Source organism: Hemitrygon akajei, chromosome 2 (assembly GCF_048418815.1).
Source record: "Hemitrygon akajei chromosome 2, sHemAka1.3, whole genome shotgun sequence".
Lineage (NCBI taxonomy): Eukaryota > Metazoa > Chordata > Chondrichthyes > Myliobatiformes > Dasyatidae > Hemitrygon > Hemitrygon akajei.
The window spans coordinates 50889162-50908535 of NC_133125.1; the positions used below are offsets into that span (position 1 = coordinate 50889162).

At 40.1% G+C, this 19374-nt stretch overlaps 1 protein-coding gene across 2 annotated transcripts in view; it reads right to left on the reverse strand.

The window, feature by feature from the left end:
* Nucleotides 1-16004: 16004 nt before the first annotated feature.
* slc12a2 (solute carrier family 12 member 2) overlaps nt 16005-19374 on the reverse strand; it is a 166163-nt gene continuing 162793 nt past the window's right edge. For both annotated transcript variants that reach the window (XM_073072075.1, XM_073072065.1), the window contains one exon: nt 16005-18356. In XM_073072075.1, coding sequence (XP_072928176.1) covers nt 18221-18356 — 136 coding nt within the window. In that variant the 3' untranslated portion in view covers nt 16005-18220. The remainder of the gene's footprint in view (nt 18357-19374) is intronic.

Genomic DNA, 19374 nt, shown 5'->3' on the forward strand with positions numbered 1-19374 from the left:
CTTAACCTGGAGACTCCCTGCTTCCTACAAAACTATCTACCCCTTCCTTCACCTATATTTTTTCCCCCACAAACGTGGCCACAAAGCTATCAATTCTGTCATCCAAATCATGGACATATAATGCAAAAAGTAGTGGTTCCAAATTGAACCTCTGCAGAACACCACTTGTAATCGGTAGCCAACCAGAGAAGGCCCCTTTTATTACTATTTTTTGCCTCCTGTCAGTAAGGAGTCAATCTAGTGTTTTTTCTGTAATACCATGGACTCTTATCTTGTTTAGCAGTCTCATGTGCTAAAGGATGTTAAAGGTATTCTGAAAATCCAAACAAGCAACATCTAGAGACTCCCCTTAAGGAAACCATGTTGGTTTTGGCCTATTTTTTCATGTGTCTTCAAGTACACTAAAAACTAATTCTTAATAATGGACTCCAACCCCTTCCTAACCTGTCTTCCTGATTTCCTGTCTTTTGCCTTCCTCCCTCTTGAAGAGTGGAATAGCATTTGTTATTTTCCAGTCCTCCGGAACCCCCATTCCAGAATCAAAATAATTCTTGAAAGATCATTAAAAATGCCGCCCCAATCTCTTCATCTACCTCTTTCAGAACCCTGGGATGTAGTTAATCTGGTTCAGATGATCCTGGTGTGTAGTTTAACTTGTCAAGGTGACTTACCTATCTTCAGTCCTTCCAGCTTCCCAAGCCCCTTCCTCCTTCATAATAGCAACTATACTCTTTACTGCCCCGACACTTTAGAACTCCTGGCATACTCCAGGTGTCTTCCACAGTGGAGAGTGACACAAAACACTTATTCATTTCATCCGCCATTTCTTTGCCCCCCATTACTATCTCTCCAGCGTCATTTTCCAGCAGTCCAACATTCTCTCTTGCCTCTTTATTATTTTCTATATATCTGAAAAAACTTTGGGTATCCTCTTTTATATTATTGGCTACCTTTCCTTCATATTTTATCTCTTCTCTCCTTATTGCCTTTTTTGTTGTCTCCCATTTGTTTTTAAAAGCTTCCCAATCCTCTAACTTCCCACTAATTTTTGCTCTATTATACACCTCACTCTTGCTTTCATGCTTTTTACTTCCCCTTGAAATCCACAGTTGCCTCATCCTCCCTTAAAAATACTTCTTTGGAATGTATCTATCCTGTGCCTTTTGAATTGCTGCCGGAAACTCCAGCCATTGATGGTCTGCTGTCATCCCAGATAGTGTTCCTTTTAAAAGAATTTTGGCCAGCGCCTCTCTCATGCCTCTGTAATTCCCTTTACTTCACCGTAATACTGGTGTATCTGATTTTAGTTTCTTTATCTTAAACTGAAGGGTAAGCTCTATCATATTATGTACAGTTCATACCTTCCCCAGAAGAGATTCCTCAGCCACAAATTTGTCTGCTAAATCATCCTATTCTTACCCTCGCTGGCACGTGGCACAGGCAACAATCCAGAGATTACTACCCTTGAGATCCTGCCTTTCAGCTTTTGACCTAATTCCCTATATTCTTGCTTCAGGACCTCATCCCTTTTCCTACCTATGTCATTGGTACCAATATGTATCATAACTTCATCCTTCCCCTTCAGAATGCTGTGGACATGATCTGATATATCCCCGACCCTGGCATCGAAGAGGCAACATACCATCCAGGAGTCTCTTTTATGTCCGCAGAATCTCCTGTCTGCTCTTCTAACTATGGAATCCCCTATCATTACTGCAATCCTCTTGACCTGCCTTCCCTTCTGAGCCACAGAGCCAGACTCAATACCAGTCTTCCAGCGTCTTGCCATTTTAAATGCCTCTGGTAGGTCCCTTACAATTTCTGAACTCGCCTCCCAAAAGGTCTGAGAGGACACTTGTCAGGCCTAGAGAACTTCTCCACCTTAATTTGCCTCAAGGCAGCAAGTAATCTTCTCTTCCATTTATGGTCCATAACCTTACTGCTGTTCTGTAGAACCTGGGTCCATCTCCTGAGTAAATGCAGATGCAAAAAAAAAATCAATTTAAGATCTTCCCCCCGCCCCCCCAAATATCTCTCTTTTGGCTCCATGCATAGATGGCCATGCTGATCCTCAAGGGGACCAGTTTTGCCCCTTGCTATCTAATGGGAGATCCAGTATTGCATTCTCTCTAGTTGGGACCTCTATGTATTGATTAGGAAACTTCTTGGAACATATTTGACAAACTCTACTTCATCCAGTCCTTTTGCAGTATGGGAGCCCCAGTCAATGTGCAGAAAGTTAATATCATCTCCTACCACAGCCTTATTTTTCTTGCTACTATCTACTATCTCTCTTCAAATTTGTCCCTCTGAAGCCCACTGACTATTGGGTGGTCTATAATAAAATCTCATTAAATGGTCATCCCTTTCTTACTCCTGAGTTCCATTCATATGGTCTCAGGATGCAAGCCCTTCAAACAGTCCTGTCTGAGTACTGCCGTGATATTTTCCATGACTTGTAATGCCACCCCTCCCCCTCTATCATTTCTAAAACAACAGACTCCTTGAATATTGAACTGTTAGTTCTGCCCCTCCTACAACCGACCCTCACTAATAGTTACAACATCCTAATTCCACATGTCAATCCATACTCTAAGCTCATCCACCTTACTGTCAATACTTGTATTGAAATAGGCGCCACTCGGCATCCTTTGCACCATGTTCAGCCTTTCGGTTCATGACTTTGTATGTAGGCTTAACATCATGTTCCCCCACAAGCACTCCACTCTCTGCCCTGCCACTCCAATGCCTCTCCTCTTGCAATCTTGGTTTAAATCCCCTGGTTTATATCCCTCTAAGGATATTGGGCCCCTCCAGTTCAGATGGAAATCCTCCTGTCTGTACAGGTTCTACAAAGATCGAAGTCCAGACATAGTTCATTTGCCAAATAAACTCTTCTCTGGCTTTCAGCGGATACAGGTATCGATTATAACCTGTAGCAGGCCGGAAGCCCGAGAAGAAATTATTCGTCATATATACTGGGAAAACATGAGGTCCTTTTAGTTCACTTGCTTTATTAATCTAGAAGAGGTGAAAATGTTGTAATTACCCTCTGCACTAGATACAAAGAATCTCCTTTGATATGCATAAACTATAATTGGAATGCATATAATTTTACAGACTAAAATTTATTGTACTTTATAAGTGTTCAAGGGAACCCTTGACGTGGGTTCTCTTGGAAAATATTTGTCTTGATTGCAATGGATTCCTTACAGAATAACTGTGTGGGTTCGTGCATGTAACAAGGACATATAAATTTTAACGAAAACCTGTTACCTTAAGGGGTTCACTCTGACTATCGATTTGTGGCTTTAGTAAATGATAAATTCTTTACCAAAAAAGTTTAATTTTCATATAATTAAAAGGATTTTTCCTGATTATTTCTCTGTTGAATTCTTATTTAGTTTTCTGAAAGAGATGGACCATATCTAGATTTTTTAATAACCTTTGTAATTTTGATTCCAATTTTGGTTCCAAGGTTGTTGAGCCGAGGAGTGGTAGTGGGGACAAGCTCCCACTACCTAAAAGTACTCCTCACGCGCCTCAAATAGCCTCTGACAACAAAGTCCAACTCCTGGCCTTCTCGTGTGGCTTCGCCTCTAAGCCCGGCACAACTGTTTCTACTGACAGGAGAAGGGGCGAAGGAGGGTCCTGGTGCCTTTAAAGCAGTGCTTCAGGTAGATAGAGCTCATCAGCCTGGGAAGGCAGTCCATCTAAGGGAGAGAAAACTCTAATTTCAAACCTCTGCTGCCTTGCGGCCAAACCCACTTATGGGAAAGGCTTCGGGAGTAAACCCTGAGGACAAATCCGGAGCTGGAGTCCCTAAGACAGTCCGACAATGCTTTCAACCTCGCTCTGGCAACTCCTGCGATGTTACTGGTGCCAAGCTGTATCAGCCTTGCCCTTCCCTTGGACAACATCAGTGGCGTGGAGAGGGGAGACTTGCTGCTTGGGCAACTCCCGGCCTTCCATACAATCTTCCCAGGCCTGCGCCCTGGAGAGGCTGAAGCAAGACTTTCCAGGTGCAGATCCATGGTCTCGCCAGACTAACGGATGCCATCCAGGAAACTTTGATTCCAATTGTTGTAATTATCAGCTTTTGTAGCTCAAGCATTTGTTTCTTAAGCATTAGCTTTATAACTGATTCTAATGGTCCTTTGCGAGCATCATTTAATAATGGCAGTTCTGTAGTCCATTGTGAGAAAATTCACAAAATTCATTACCTGCTAAGTTTCCAATTTTAATTGCCCTCACCACTCCAAAGTTTAATTCATCTTCCCTTATGATTAGATAGTTGATCTGGTCATAACCTCCCTTTTGTTAAGCATCAAGAGATTATCAAGACTTTGTTTTTTCTTTAATAGGATCTGAACTTCATAAAAAGGGTTCCATCAAAATTTGCATGTAACAAAACATCTGCATTTTTAATTTTGTTGGCAAAGTTACTTATGTAGCCTAAGCATGTCAGGTTAATAAAATTAATGTGATAAATAGTCCACAATACATACAATTTGCCACTTTGGCAATGAATGGCTGGAAAATCATTCCCAACATGTACTCTTGGACCTGGCCTGAACATTGCATTAATCCTTTTCTCTCCTTGGGATTTGAGTGTATGAATGAAGTAATAGCAAACTAGTGTTAAATGTCTAATGCAATATTATATTTTATTCACTTAAGTTTTGGGATGTCCTGGAACAGCAAGTAGTTATACTTGTTATATTAACTATTATTATATCATAATGTATTAACTAATATTAACTAATAGGTCTACAATCTATTCAAAATGGCATCAGGCAAGGTAGCATTAATCTTTCATGAAGTAATGTTGTACTTTACCTTCAAAGAAGAGCTCCATTTCAGCAGGATGATGTTCAGAACTAATAGGAAGCTGTTCAACTGCACTCCAGAATCCATGTCACCCAACCTCAGTGGTTGAGTTGCAGTTGATATTGATATTCACACGTGCTCAAGACCATTTTGGCACTTTCACAGGTACATGACAACTTCGTCAAAACTTTGCACTCATCCACAAATATCTACCAATAACATCAGATTCTATTGGCGGAGGCAAAACCTAATAACATTGAAATCCTTGCAAAAGTCACGGAAATGCTTTTCTGGAAGGTTTTCTTAGCTGTTCAGCCTGAATTAGTGTGAGTCTGTGGGTGAATTCGCATGGAAATACGACTACTTCGGAGTCAGAATTATTTATCACGCATACATTGAAACATACAGAGGAACATGTTGTTTTGTGTTAACAATCAACCCAGCCAATTAGTTGGAAAGCTATTTTACAATGCAGTTGAGGCTCTGAGGTAGAGCCATCTGTCATTGTAATGCAGAAATGATAACCATATGCCAGTCATCAAAGTGTTAATACCACCAGCACAAGAAAGGAAGTTCAGTTCCTAATTTCGAATGTGTGCAAACGGAAAATTACTATTGCCTGATATGAGAGATAAACTGAGCAATTTCCTTTGGTTTCTCTCTCTAACTGGAGGCCAGTGGCTGGCCATGTGCCACATGCATCAGTGCTGGATCTGTTGCTGTTTGTCATCTATATTATGGATTTGGATGATAATGTGGTAAACTAGATCAGATTTGCAGATGACACCAAGATTAGGGGTGGAGTGGACAGCAGGGAAGGCTATCAAAGCTTGCAGCAGGATCTGGACCAGCTGAAAAGTGACTAAAATATGACAGATGAAATTCAATGCAGACAAGTGTGACAAGTTTGGCAGGACAAACCAGGGTAGGACTTACACAGTATACAATGTAGTGCAGTAGGATCTTGTAGATAGAATTATAAAGAGAGCTTTAGGCACATTAGCCTTCATAAATTAGTGTATCAGGTACAGGAGTTGAGATTTTATGTTGAAGTTGTATAGACTTGGTGGGGCTAAATTTGGAGTATTGCATGCAGTTCTGGTCTGGAAAGATGTCAGTAAGTTTGAAAGTGTACAGAGAACATTTACAAGGGTGTTTTGAACTTGAGGGCATGAATTTTTGGGAAAGATTTATAGGTTAAACTATAAGACCATAAGATATAGAAGCAGAATTAAGCCATTTGGCCCATTGAGTCTCTTTCACCATTCCATCTTGGCTGATTCAATTTTCTTCTCAACCCAGTCTCCTGCCTTCTTCCCATGCCCTGACTGACCAATCAAGAATCTATCAACGTCTGTCTTACATATACAGAAAGACTAGATCTACACAGCTGCCTGTGGCTAAAAATTCCACAGATTCATCACTAAAGAAGTTCCTCCTCACCTCCATTCTAAAAGGTTACTTCTCTCTTCTGAGGCTGTGTCCTCTGTTCTTAGAATCTCTCACCATTGGAAACATCCTCTCCACATTCACTCTATCAAGGCCTTTCACCATTCGATAGGTTTCAATGAAGTCACCCCTCATTCTTCAGAACTCTAGTGAAAACAGGTACAGAGCCATCAAATGCTCTTCATATGACAAGCCATTCAATCTTCAAATCATTTTTAGGAACCTCCCTTGAACCCTGTCCAGTTTCATAACATCCTTTAAGATAAAGGGCTCACAATACTCCAAGAGAGGCCTCACCTGTACTTTATAAAGTGTCACCTGTCCTTACCTATCACCCCACTAGCCCCCGCATTCAGCACATAATTCTCTGTAACTTCCGCCACTTCCTGCGTTCTGCAGGGATTGCTCCCTACGCATCTCCCTTGTCTATTCAACCCTCCCCACTGATCTCCCTTCTGACACTATCCTTGCAAGTGAAACAAGTGCTACATCTGCCCCTACACCTCCTCCCTCACTATCATTCAGGGCCCCAAACAGTCCATCCAGGTTTGGCAACACTTCAGCTGTTAGTCTGTTAGGGTCATCTACTGTATCTGGTGCTCCTGGTATGGCCTCCTGCATATCGGTGAGACCCAACATAGATCGGGAGACCACTTCGCTGAGCACCTATGCTCCGTCTGCTAGAAAAAGCGGGATCTCCCAATGGGCACCCATTTCAGCTCTACTTCCCATTGCCATTTCGATATGTCAGTCCATAGCCTCTTCTACTGCCACACGGAGGCTACACTCAAGTTGGAGGGGCAACACCTTATATTCTGTCCAGGTAGCCTTCAATCTGATGGCATGAACATTGATTTCTGGAATTTCTGGTAATTGCCCCCACCACCCCATTTCTGTTTCCCTCTCTCACTTTATCTCCTTACCTGCCCGTCACCTCCCTCTGGTGCTCCTCCCCATTTGCTTTCTTCCATGGTCTTCAACATCTCTTATCAGGTTCCCTTTTCTCTAGCCCTTTTATCTTTTTTACCAACTTCCCAGATCTCTGTTTCACCCCTCTCCTCTCCCTCCCCCTGTTTCACCTAGTACTTCTTCCTCCCTTTCCCCCTCCTTATTACTCTAACTTCTCATCTTTTTTTTTCAGTCCTGTTGAAGGGTCTTTTTCATAGATGCTGCCTGGCCTGTCGAGTTCCTCCAGCATTTTGTGATGGCTGCTATATTCCATCTGCCTCTTCTTTGTCCATTCTCCTAATATGTCTGAGTCCTTCTGCTTCCTTATTTAGTGCACAAGTTTAATATTTGTCTCTTTCAGTCCAACAGCATTTCCATTTCTATATTCACTAGTCTCTATCACAAATAACTTTGTAACTTCTTTTGATGTAATATTGTGTTTTAAGTGCTACCCTATTATCTGTGCCAAATAAGAGTATCATTGATTGCCTTGTGTCAGTTTGTACTTGCTCTACTTTGACCCAAATTGCTGCATGAAGGGTCTCAATCCAAAACATTGACTTGTTTATTCCTCTCCACTGATGCTGTCTAACCTGCTGAGCTTCTCCAGCATTTTGTGTGGGTTACTCTGGATTTCCAGAATCTGCAGAATTTGTGTTTATAATTTTCTGGCATTGTGAACATTCTCCTTGCACCTTGATATGACCCTAGTTCGATATTCTCTCATAAGAGCAAACATTCTCTCAACATATGCCCTATCAAAACCCTTGAGAGTTTTTTTTTGTATTAGTCAAGTCAACATTTACTCTGAAAAACTCCAGCAGTTCAAACTTGGTCTGCCTAGCCTTTCCTCATGAAGGAATGGGCAGGTTACCTTAACATTGTTCCTTTAATAAGACATATCTATTGAGCCCAAGGTTTCAAATGCTTTTTCAACCATTTCCTCAATGTGATCTGGCACTTTCAACAAACTATTCACATACACTTAAACTGGGTGGGGTGGGGTGGTGGGGGGAGACAATTCAGGTGCCAGAAATCTGAAAAACAGAAAATGCTTGAAATATAAGGAGTTATGTATCAGTATGAAAAGAATTTGCAGGGGGGAGCAGATGAATGGGGTTGGTTTAAGCAAGAACATTTCTATCACTGGGACTGCCTTGGTATTCACACTATAATAGGCATTCCCCTTGTTCTTTCCAATCCTCCCATTCTCTTCAATTTAAAATATGCTTATTTTCTCATTCCCACTGGCAGGCGATTAATCTACATTGCTAGCTCTGTTTCTGTACAGAGATGCTGTCAGTATTTTGTTTTAGAAAATATAATAGTATAGCACAGGAATGGCCCTTCGACCCACAATGTTGTGCCAAACTAGCTCTGTTGTACATTGACTTAATATTCATATTCCTTCCAGTTTACTCTCATTCAAGTCAAAGTAAATTTATTATCAAAATTTACACATTACTATATACTACCTTGAGATTAATTTTCTTGCAATTATAGGAAATAAGGAAATGAATAGAATTTATTAAAAACTACACAACTGCAAAGGCTGACAAATGACCAATGTGCAAATGAAAATAAATAATACTAAGAACGTGAGTTGCAGTGCTTTTGAAAGGGAGTCTGGAGATTGTGGAATCTTTCAGAGTTGTGATGAGTTAAGTTATCCACGACAGTTCAGGAACATGACAGTTGTAGGACAATAACTGTCCTTGAACCTGGTGGTGTAGGACCCAAGGCACCTGACCTTCCTGCTCGATTGGTAGCAGCAAGAAGAGTGAATTGCTTGGATGGTGGGGTACTTGATGATGGAGATAATTTTGCATCAGTCTTCACTGTGGATGACACTAGCAGTATGGAGCAAGTCCAGGTGTCAGGGGCCATGAAGTTTGTGAAGTCACCATAACTAGAGAGAAGGTTCTTGGGTAACTGAAAGGTCTGAAGGTAGATAAGTCATCTGGACCAGATGGTGTACACCCCAGGATTCTGAAAGAGGTGGCTGAAGAGATCGCGGAGACAATAGTAACGATCTCTCAAGAATCACTAGATTCTGGAATGGATCTGGAAGAATGCAAAATCACAAATGTCACTGCACTCTTCAAGAAGGGAGAGAGGCAGAAGAAAGAAAAACTACTGGCCAGTTAGTCTGACCTCAGTGGTTGACAAGATGTTGGAGTGGATTATTAAGGATGAGGTCTCAGGGTACTTCAAGGCACATGATAAAATAGGCTGCAGTCAGCATGGTTTCCTCAAGGAAAGATCTTGCCTGACAAATCTGTTGGAATTCTTTGAAGAAGCAACAAGCAGGACAGACAACAGAGAATCAGTTGATGTTTTCTACTTGGATTCTCAGCAAGCCTTTGACAAGGTACCAAACATAAGGCTGCTTAACAAGCTACAGGCCCATGGTATTACAGGAAAGATTCTAGCATGGATAAAACAGTAGTTGATTGGCAGGATGCAAAGAGTGGGAATAAAGTAAGCCTTTTCTGACTGGCTGCCAGTGACTAGTGGTGCTCCACAAGGGTCAGTGTTGGGATCAATTCTTTTTTACTTTATATGTCATTACAACAAAACCATCGATTCCAACATCCAAATCAAAGTTTGCAGACAATTTGAAGATAGGTAGAGAGGCTACATAGGTCTTAGACAGATTAGGGGAATGGGCAAAGAAATGGCAGATGGAACATTATTGCTAGGTGTACGAATATGCACTTATTTTCTAAATAGAGAAAAAAATACAAAAAAACTGAAACTCGAAGAGACTTGGGAGTCCTTGTGCAGGATTTCCTAAAGGTTAGTTTGCAGGTTGAGTCTGTGGTGAGGAAGGCAAATGCAACTTTAGCATTCATTTCAAGAGGAGTAGAATATAAAAGTAAGGATTTAATGTTGAAACTTTATAAAGCACTAGTGACACCTCACTTGGGAGTATTATGAACAGGTTTGGACCCCTTATTTTGGGAAGAATGTGCTGAAAATTGGATCAGCAATGATGAAATTGCATAGCAGACTTGACGGGCCAAATGGCCTAATTCCATTCCTATATTTTACGGTATTATGGTAACATTTCTGAACTTGCAAGCATGACAATGAATCTGGAACTGAATAGCTATGAAAAGAGCAGTACTCACTCTCCTGGAATGTCAGATGGTTTGCATTTGTTTCCCTGTGTCACAAGTCATCGATAGATGAGACTTTAATTTTATTCTCATTTAAAAGATAAAAACTTGAAAATCAAGCTTGTGTTTGTGGTGTTTCAGAATCAGGTTTAGTATCACTGGCAGATGTGAAATTCGTTATGTGGCAGCAGTACATTGCAATACGTAATGCAAAACATAAATTACAGTAACTATGTATTTAAAAAGTTAAATAAGTTGTGAGAAAAGAAAAAGTAGTGGGATAGTGTGCAATGCCCTTTCAGAAATCTGATGGCAGACGGGAAGAAGCTATTCCTGAATCTTTGAGCGTGCGCCTTCAGGCTGTTGTACGTCCTCTCTGATAGTAGCAGTGAGAACAAGGCACGACCTGGGTGATGAGTGTCCTCAATAATTGATGCCTTTTATTGGCATTGTTCCTTGAAGATGTCCTGGATGAAATATAGCCACTCTCGTACCTTCTTTGTAACTTCATTGATACGTTGGGGGCCAGGATAGATCCTCAGGAGATGTTCACAGCCAGGAACTTGAAACTGGGCACCTTAAGGATCTGATTTCATTTTTTTTTTAAACCAATGGAACCATGCCACCCCCTCTGCCTACCTGCCTGTCCTTTTGATACAATGTGTATCCTTGGATGTTAACCTCAAGGATAATCTTTTTTTTAATCCACGACTCAGTGATGCCCACAGCATCATATCTGCCAATCTCTAACTGTGCTACAAGATAATCTACCTTGAATAGTGAAGGTAAATCAATCACAGAAGACCAGTTACCCACAAATGCTTTGCCCACAAAAGTGGCTATCCTCCCAGTTTAAGTTAATACTATTGAGAGCTCTTTTTAAAAATACTATTTGCTAGTGTCTGAGCAAACTCCTAATATTTGAGCCACATGCTGTCAAGTACAGTACCTTAATACAAGTGGCACTAGTTTGGAGTTCCCACGAGTGCTTGCTGGGACTTTTGTGGCCTCTGAGTGTAAACTCACTGCAGTTCCCCTTAACCTAGCAACAGGAAGCATTAAGCAATGTTTAAATAACAACTAATATGCAAAATATAGGGTTGAACAACCACTGAAGTTAAGGTGTAGTTCAGCTGACTCATCTGCAATTGCATTCGAAACAAGCCTTACTGTGAGCCTGTTGTCCTTAAGGCATTAAGTCATGCAAGACTGTGCTTAAAATCAGGATGACACATTAAATTGCTACCAGCAGATCTGCAAAACCTAAGTGTACTTGCCCAGGCATATCTGATTTGTTGATGGGAATAAGTTCTGGTCCATGACGTTCAAGCCTAAGGGCCAAGAGAGATTATTCAGGTTCAGTGACTTATCAGGTTTCTGCTGTGTGATATCTCTTATTTTTCCAAATCTATGAAAATACTGTGCAGGTTGAATGCTCCTGAACTGAAATTCCAAAATCTCAGCACCTCTTTCTTTTGAGTGCTGACATAGCATCAGAAATGAAAAATTCCACAAGGCACTTGAAAGGTTCCCAGGCAAGGTCTCTGTGCATCAGAGTGTTCTGAAAAGTGGCTTCACATATGTGATGAACAGAAGTCAGAATCAAATTTATTATCACTAGCATGTGCTGTGAAACGCGTTAACTTAGCAGCAGCAGTTCAATGTAATACATAATACAGAAGAAAAAAATGAAAAATAAATCAATTGCAGTATGTATATTAAATAGATTAAAAATCACACAAAAACAGAAGCAATATGTATTTTAAAAAGTGAGGTAGTGCTCATGGGTTCAATGTCATTTTAGGAATCGGACGGCAGAGGGGAAGAAGCTGTTCCTGAATCACTGAGTGTGTGCCTTCAGGCTTCTGTACCTCCTACCTGATGGTAACAGGGAGAAAGGGCATGTCCTGAGTGCTGGGGGTCCTTAAAATTGGACGCTGCCTTTCTGAGACACCACTCCTTGAAGATGTCCTGGGTACTTTGTAGACTAATGCCCAAGATGAAGCCAACTAAATTAACGACCCTCTACAGTTTCCTTTGATCCTGTGCAGTAGCCCCCCCACTCACCCACCCCATACCAGACAGTGATGCAGCCTGTCAGAATGCTCTCCATGGTATATCTATAGACGTTTTTGTTGACATACCAAATCTCTTCAAACTCCTGTTGAACTACAGTATAATCGCTGTCTTGTCTTTATAGCTGCATCAATATGTTGGGACCATGCCAGGTCCTCAGAGATCCTGAGACCCAGGAACTTGAAAGTTAATGTAAGATAGAAAAACACTGCATAAAGCAAAAACAATGAAGATCTCGGTTGTGTATTGAAAGAATAGATTTGACAGCAGAGTGAACATACGCTGCTTAATGGTATGCTGATCACGAAACAAGCAAAAATCTATCACGATGAACTGAAAATTGAAGATAACTGTGAATATTCAGCAGGCTGGTTGCAGAAATTTAAAAGGCACAACAGTATATTTTTAAAGATAAAGCATCTGCTGATCACGAAGCAGCAGAGAAAATTCATTAATAAGTTTGAAGATCATCGCTGATAACAGTGGAACAAGTCTACAATGCTGGTTGTTTTTATACTTTACATAAAGGCTTAAGTAAAATACAAATACAGTGTACTCTAACATTTTAATGAAAACACAACATTGTAGATGGAGACTGAAATCCTGCCATTGTTTGTTGTTGTGTTGTTCAACAGCTGATTCAGGTATTCTCCCAATGCTGTTATCCTACACACGTTATATTTTCATTATATTAATGGAATTAGTAATTTTTACTGTTAAGTACCTATGTGTGATGATCAAGTGCAAGATAAAGACTGCTTACCAGTAGCACATAAATGATGACAAATCCAGATTGTCTCATTATATATTCCAAAATTTGAAAAAATCTGAAACACTTCTGGCCCCAAGCATTTCAGGTAAGTGGTACTCAACCTGTATCAGTAACTGCCTTCTTAATTTCTAAATACTTTAAGTCATTCACTCTATGGGCTGTTCTTGAGTTGCAAAACTTGACATTTTCAGTTCATAAACTTTACAAGACAAAATGAAAAAATGTTCCTAACTTTATTTGCTTGGTCAGGGGTAGAAATGATAGAAATAAGAAATAGGTAATATTCCCCCCACAGTACAAATTAGTATCTTAATATTAATTCATGTTATTTAAGATTCAAAATAAATTATGCTGAGGTTCAGACAGCTGCATGTAACAGAACCTAGTACTTCCATTGGAAACAACACACACACAATGCTACAGGAGTTCAGCAAATTAGGCAGCATCAATTGAGGGGAATAAACAGTTGATGTTTTGGGCTGAGTACTTTCATCAGGACCTAACAAAGGGTCTCAGCCTGAAACATCAATGGTTTATTCCCCTCCTGATTTACCGAGTCTCTCCAGCATTTCGTGTGTCTCTATTTTCAGCATCTTCAGAATCGATGTTTATTTTTTCAACTGAAAGGGTGAATTTAAATTTGTAATTGATTCATCTACATGCAAGGTTAAGTTGTAACCCAACAAAAAGATTTAGCTAACACAAGTACGAGGGGTGATTGCTAAGTTCATGGCCTAAGGTAGAAGATGATAATACACACAAAATGCTGGTGGAACACAGCAGGTCAGGCAGCATCTATAAGGAGAAGCACTGTCGATGTTTCGGGCCGAGACCCTTCATCAGGACTAACTGAAAGTAAAGATACTAAGAGATTTGAAAATAGTGGAGGGAGGGGGAAATGCGAAATGATAGGAGAAGACTGGAGGGGGTGGGATGAAGCTAAGAGCTGGAAAGGTGATTGGCGAAAGTGATACAGAGCTGGAGAAGGGAAAGGATCATGGGACGGGAGGCCTCGGGAGAAAGAAAGGGGGGGGGGAGCACCAGAGGGAGATGGAGAACAGGGAGAGTGATGGGCAGAGAGAGAGAAAACAAATAACTAAATATGTCAGGGATGGGGTAAGAAGGGGAGGAGGGGCATTAACTGAAGTTAGAGAAGTCAATGTTCATGCCATCAGGTTGGAGGCTACCCAGCTGGTATATAAGGTGTTGTTCCTCCAACCTGAGTGTGGCTTCATCTTGATAGTAGAGGAGGCCATGGATAGACATATCAGAATGGGAATGGGACGTGGAATTAAAATGTGTGGCCACTGGGAGATCCTGCTTTCTCTGGTGGACCGAGCGTAGGTGTTCAGCGAAACAGTCCCACCACTGCGTCGGGTCTCACCAATATATAAAAGGCCACACTGGGAGCACCGGACGCAGTATACCACACCAGCCGACTTACAGGTGAAGTGTCGCCTCACCTGGAAGGACTGTCTGGGGCCCTGAATGGTGGTGAGGGAGGAAGTGTAAGGGCAGGTGTAGCACTTGTTCCGCTTACAAGGATGAGTGCCAGGAGGGAGATCGGTGGGAAGGGATGGGGGGGATGAGTGGACAAGGGAGTCACGTAGGGAGCGATCACTGCGGAAAGCAGAAAGGGGGGGGAGCGAAAGATGTGCTTGGTAGTGGGATCCCGTTGGATTGTTTTTTAAAGGAGGAGATGAGTTATACAGCTCTCGTTACATGCACATGCAGTTCAATTCTTTGAGTGATTATGCAGAAATTTTGAAGTTAATAACTCATCTCCTTCTACCTTAGGCCACAAACTTATCAATCACCCCTGCTGTGGACCCTTTCTGGAGGTCCAAGATCTGTATACTCCATGACCGCTGGACTAAGTGTGTAAATGTAGGAGGAGACTATGTTGAAAAATAAATATTAGGTTTTCTAAAATTGACTCCTTCTACCTTAGGCCACAGACTTATCAATCACCCCTCGTATAAATGTTAACCAAAATAGATCAATCAGTAAATTAATTCTAGTTGCAGACCTTGCTGAGAAAATGCTGTACTTATCAGTATACTGGTATTCATCTGAGAATCACATGTGGAATTGCAATGGAAACAGATTGAAGATAATATCTTGAACCTGTTTGCATTACAATTTCCCTTGTGGTGCACAGATGTGATCATCATAGGGCAACTTCAAACCTATCTCACGGAATTATGGCTGACCTCCGAGACACCATTTTCCATTTAAACACACAATGTTTACACATAACAATTTGCAAGGGTGCACGTGACACTGATCATTCAAGCTTATAATGTGGTGATATACATCTGCCTATCAGTTATTTTCCACTCCCTGCCTTGCAATTAGTAAGCCTCATCTTAGCTGCAGGATTTAAAGGGCTAGGTCAAAATAGTCGAACGGCCAATTGGCAAGGAATTTGACTGGTGTTGCAATAAATAAAAATGGGGGTTTAATTTGAAATGGAATTAATTATGACCAAATACAGTATAGCTTCTATTGCTAGAAAACAGTCCTGAGTGCAAAGCCATTTTGGTCGTTCACGTGTCAACAAATTTTTAAGAAAGCTTTTTTAAAATTTCCTTTCTCTCCCTCTTCCCCCCACCCCACACAAAATCCAATAATTTGCAAATTATTGGATAGTGATTTCTAATTTTTGCAGGGATAAATATCCTTATAAAGCTGTAAAAAGGGTTGCCTGAAATAATTTTATAGCATGTTAGATTGTTTAGCAGCTCAAATACGATTATGGGTATATGTACTGCAATTTGCTGAAAGGCAGACATCACGCTACATGATTATGTAACTTTCTTCTTTATTGCAATAATGTACAAAGTATCATCTTTAATACTCTTAATGTTAAAATAATTAGAAAAGCAATTCAGTGAATTATAGTACAGTTTATCAAAATGTTTCAGTCAGCTTCTTTGGGTAGATCACCCTCTGGGGGAGAAAAACAGCTTTAACAATTTTGCAGACATATTTAAAACAAAAGACAAATACAGCATCAAGTTTTAAAAAGAACCCCTTAAAATGCAAAAAGAATCATTGATTTACACACTATGAATAAATTAACAAAATCAAAAATCAGCCATTGTTCCTTGTCACTTGCTCATTAGCTTTCTTCAAAAAAAAGGTTAAATACAGTGTATGGTGCAATTTCACAATTATGAATTGTGTGAATGTTAGTTGTCAATAAGGAGTTACAGGAAGTTTTAAATTTGGCTACAAACCACTTTAGAAAAGCAATGGGAACACTTCTGATAAGGGTAAATATTTCCTATAAGCTTGGAATGAACACTATTACGATCACTCTTACCTCAGTGATTTGTATTTCCTTTTGAAGACAGCATAAATTGTGAACAGTGGCAGTATAAGATGCACACACAAGAATGCAACCTGCATTTTATAAGCTTTTCTTTCTACATCTTATGCATATATACATTTAGTATATTTATATACTTTAAGTGAATGAAATCTCTTTATTTAGCTGGCAGAACTAAGTAGTACACTGATTTGAGGTTCAAAATTTGTTCTCTAATGGAACTTGTGTACTGAGTATAAATAAATGATACTAAAATTAGTTAATCGATTTTTAGAAAAAAATCATTCCAGGAAGGAAGCACAACAGCCTTTCAAATTACAATATACTTAAACTGTAGAGAATCATTACTCCATTTATGGTCATGTTTACACCTGAATTGAGACAATGTAATGGACTTCAAATGTCATGCATTTACTTGCTACGGGAAAAGGAATATAGCTAATTACATACGCACTAGCTGCTAGAATACTAATATAAAGCTGCAAAGACTAAGAGCACATCATGGCGAGTGTACATTAAATTAACAATACCTTCATGAAAATTATTTGGCAATTTTTAAAATTTCAATTTTAAAGCACAGAGACCAGAAAATATATGACAAGCAAAGCAAAATGCCTTTGAGAGAAAAATAAATGTTGTGACTAACGTTTTCATGAAAGTGACCTGTTAACTTCGGGAGCAAAGTCAAGATGACTGGATGCATTTAAGACCTCAGCAACACTTGTTTCCACAAAGCAGGAAATGCCAGTTAAAATCTTAGCTTTTCAGATTTTTTCTTAATATTCCCTTTTCAAAGTATTACGCAGTTTAAAAACTTGACAAGCACAAGTAGTCTTGCTCAAGCCTCAACATTACAACCTTTTAAGAACATTTGCAGAGGGTGAAAGGAAGTCAAATTCCCAGATTTTCATATGTGGACTTGGGAAATATTGAAGGGGGATATTCTTGGCAGCCTCCGTTATAAACCTCCCTGATAACAACAGTCAATCCTCAAATTTAAACCTCTTGTCATTTTCCACAATTATGTTAGTGATCTTAAGTTTCTGCCAGCGCATCTCACAGCACAGAAGCTGGGGGAAGAGAAGGGCAAATTAAGGGCAAGTATTGCCAAAGAAAATTAGGTATTTAAATATCAGGGCTTTGAAAGTGTTAAACTTAAAACACATACAGCCCTGTGGAAGACAAATAGTGAAAGCAGCTTTTGTGACAGAAGGTGCAAGGTACACCCTCTGAGAACACCTGTTCATTCTAAAGCACTAACTACAGTTTGTTATCAAACCACCTCATTTAACAACATTAATTATACATAAAATAGGGAATCAATTGAATTTGGTACGTAATTTTTTTTGGAAGGCACCTCAGTAAGGCTGTAAAAGGCTTTCATTTCAACAAAATCTAAGTTACTTAAAAAAAAGTTATTGCTGCTTTTCTTGTAGCAGAAAGAAAACTTCCTGTGTACAGTCAGAAAAAAATAATGCTTACATTCAAATCAAACTCAAGCAAATTGATAGACCATCAGGGTAAAAATCAAGTAGTTCTTATGATCCTCAAAAACAATAAGGATTTCTTCCTCTGTGTGCTTATTTTGTTTTCTATCAACTGGAAGTGGCACACACAAGCCCAGGGCTTCTCACGTTTTCTACTTCCAGCCACTGCAGTAGAGTAATCAGGGCAATGTCCTCTGCTCTTCTAGGAGTAGAATGTAAGAACACTCTGGTGGTTCCCTCGCACTAGCAAAATGGGTGGCAAATCCCTTGAGAGTGTTTCAATCCAAGCCATATACAGTGCACTTGATACAGCACCTTTCCGTGCCACTGGGAGACTCCTAAAAGACAGAAAGGTATCGGTGGAATCCAGAGCAAATTAGCAAACGAAAATTCTAACTTGTTGAAAGGACTGCTTGATTTGAAAACTGTTTGGAGTTAAATCTAGGTAAGTGCAAGATGTTGCACTTTTGGAGGTGAAATGATAGCAGAAAGTATACAGTTAATGGTACACCACTTAAAAGCATTAAGGCACAGAGGAATTATGAATCAAAGGGCGTAATTCACAGAGTGGCTACACAAATCAACAAGGTGGTAAAGGAGGCATATGGAATGATTGCCTTCATTGGTAAGAGTGCTGAGTATGAGTAAGGAAGTCACAAAACTTTAGCCAGACTACACTTGGGAGTACTGTATGGAGTTCCAGTTGTCCCATATGGGAAGGATGTGGAGACTATGGAGAGGTTGCACTAGGAAATAACCAGGATGCTGCCTGGATAAGAAGGCATGAGCTCTAAAAGGTTGGACAAACTTGGATTGGCCTCGCTAGAGTGTTGAAGACCAAGAGGAGACCTCATAGGCTTTTAAAATTATGAGAGACATGGACAGTCAAATCTTTTCCCCAGTGTACAAATATCAAACAGCAGAAAATATGCTTTTAAAGTTTGGGGTGGGGGGGTAGTAGGGAAATGGGGGGGGGGAGGGGAAGAGTATCATGCAGAGAGTGAAAGGTACCTGGAATAGGTCATTAAGAGTAGTAATGGAAGCAGACAGCTTGGTGGAGTTTAAAAGACTTTTAGGTAAACACATAATATGAAAGAAATGGAAGGACATGGATGATACACAGGAGAATATTCAGTACAAATTGGCATTGAGATCAACTAAAAATCTGTGGAATATTTATTGTAACAAAGCATTGAACGTAATGGCATGGAACAGACCATTCAAACCACAATGTTAAGGTCTGCATACTCTGCCATTATTGCCCAACTAATCTTTTGGGTTCACCAAAAGGCAAATGCAAGTCTGATCAAAGACTCCAGTGGTGATTTCCTATACATTTTAATTACTCAATCACGG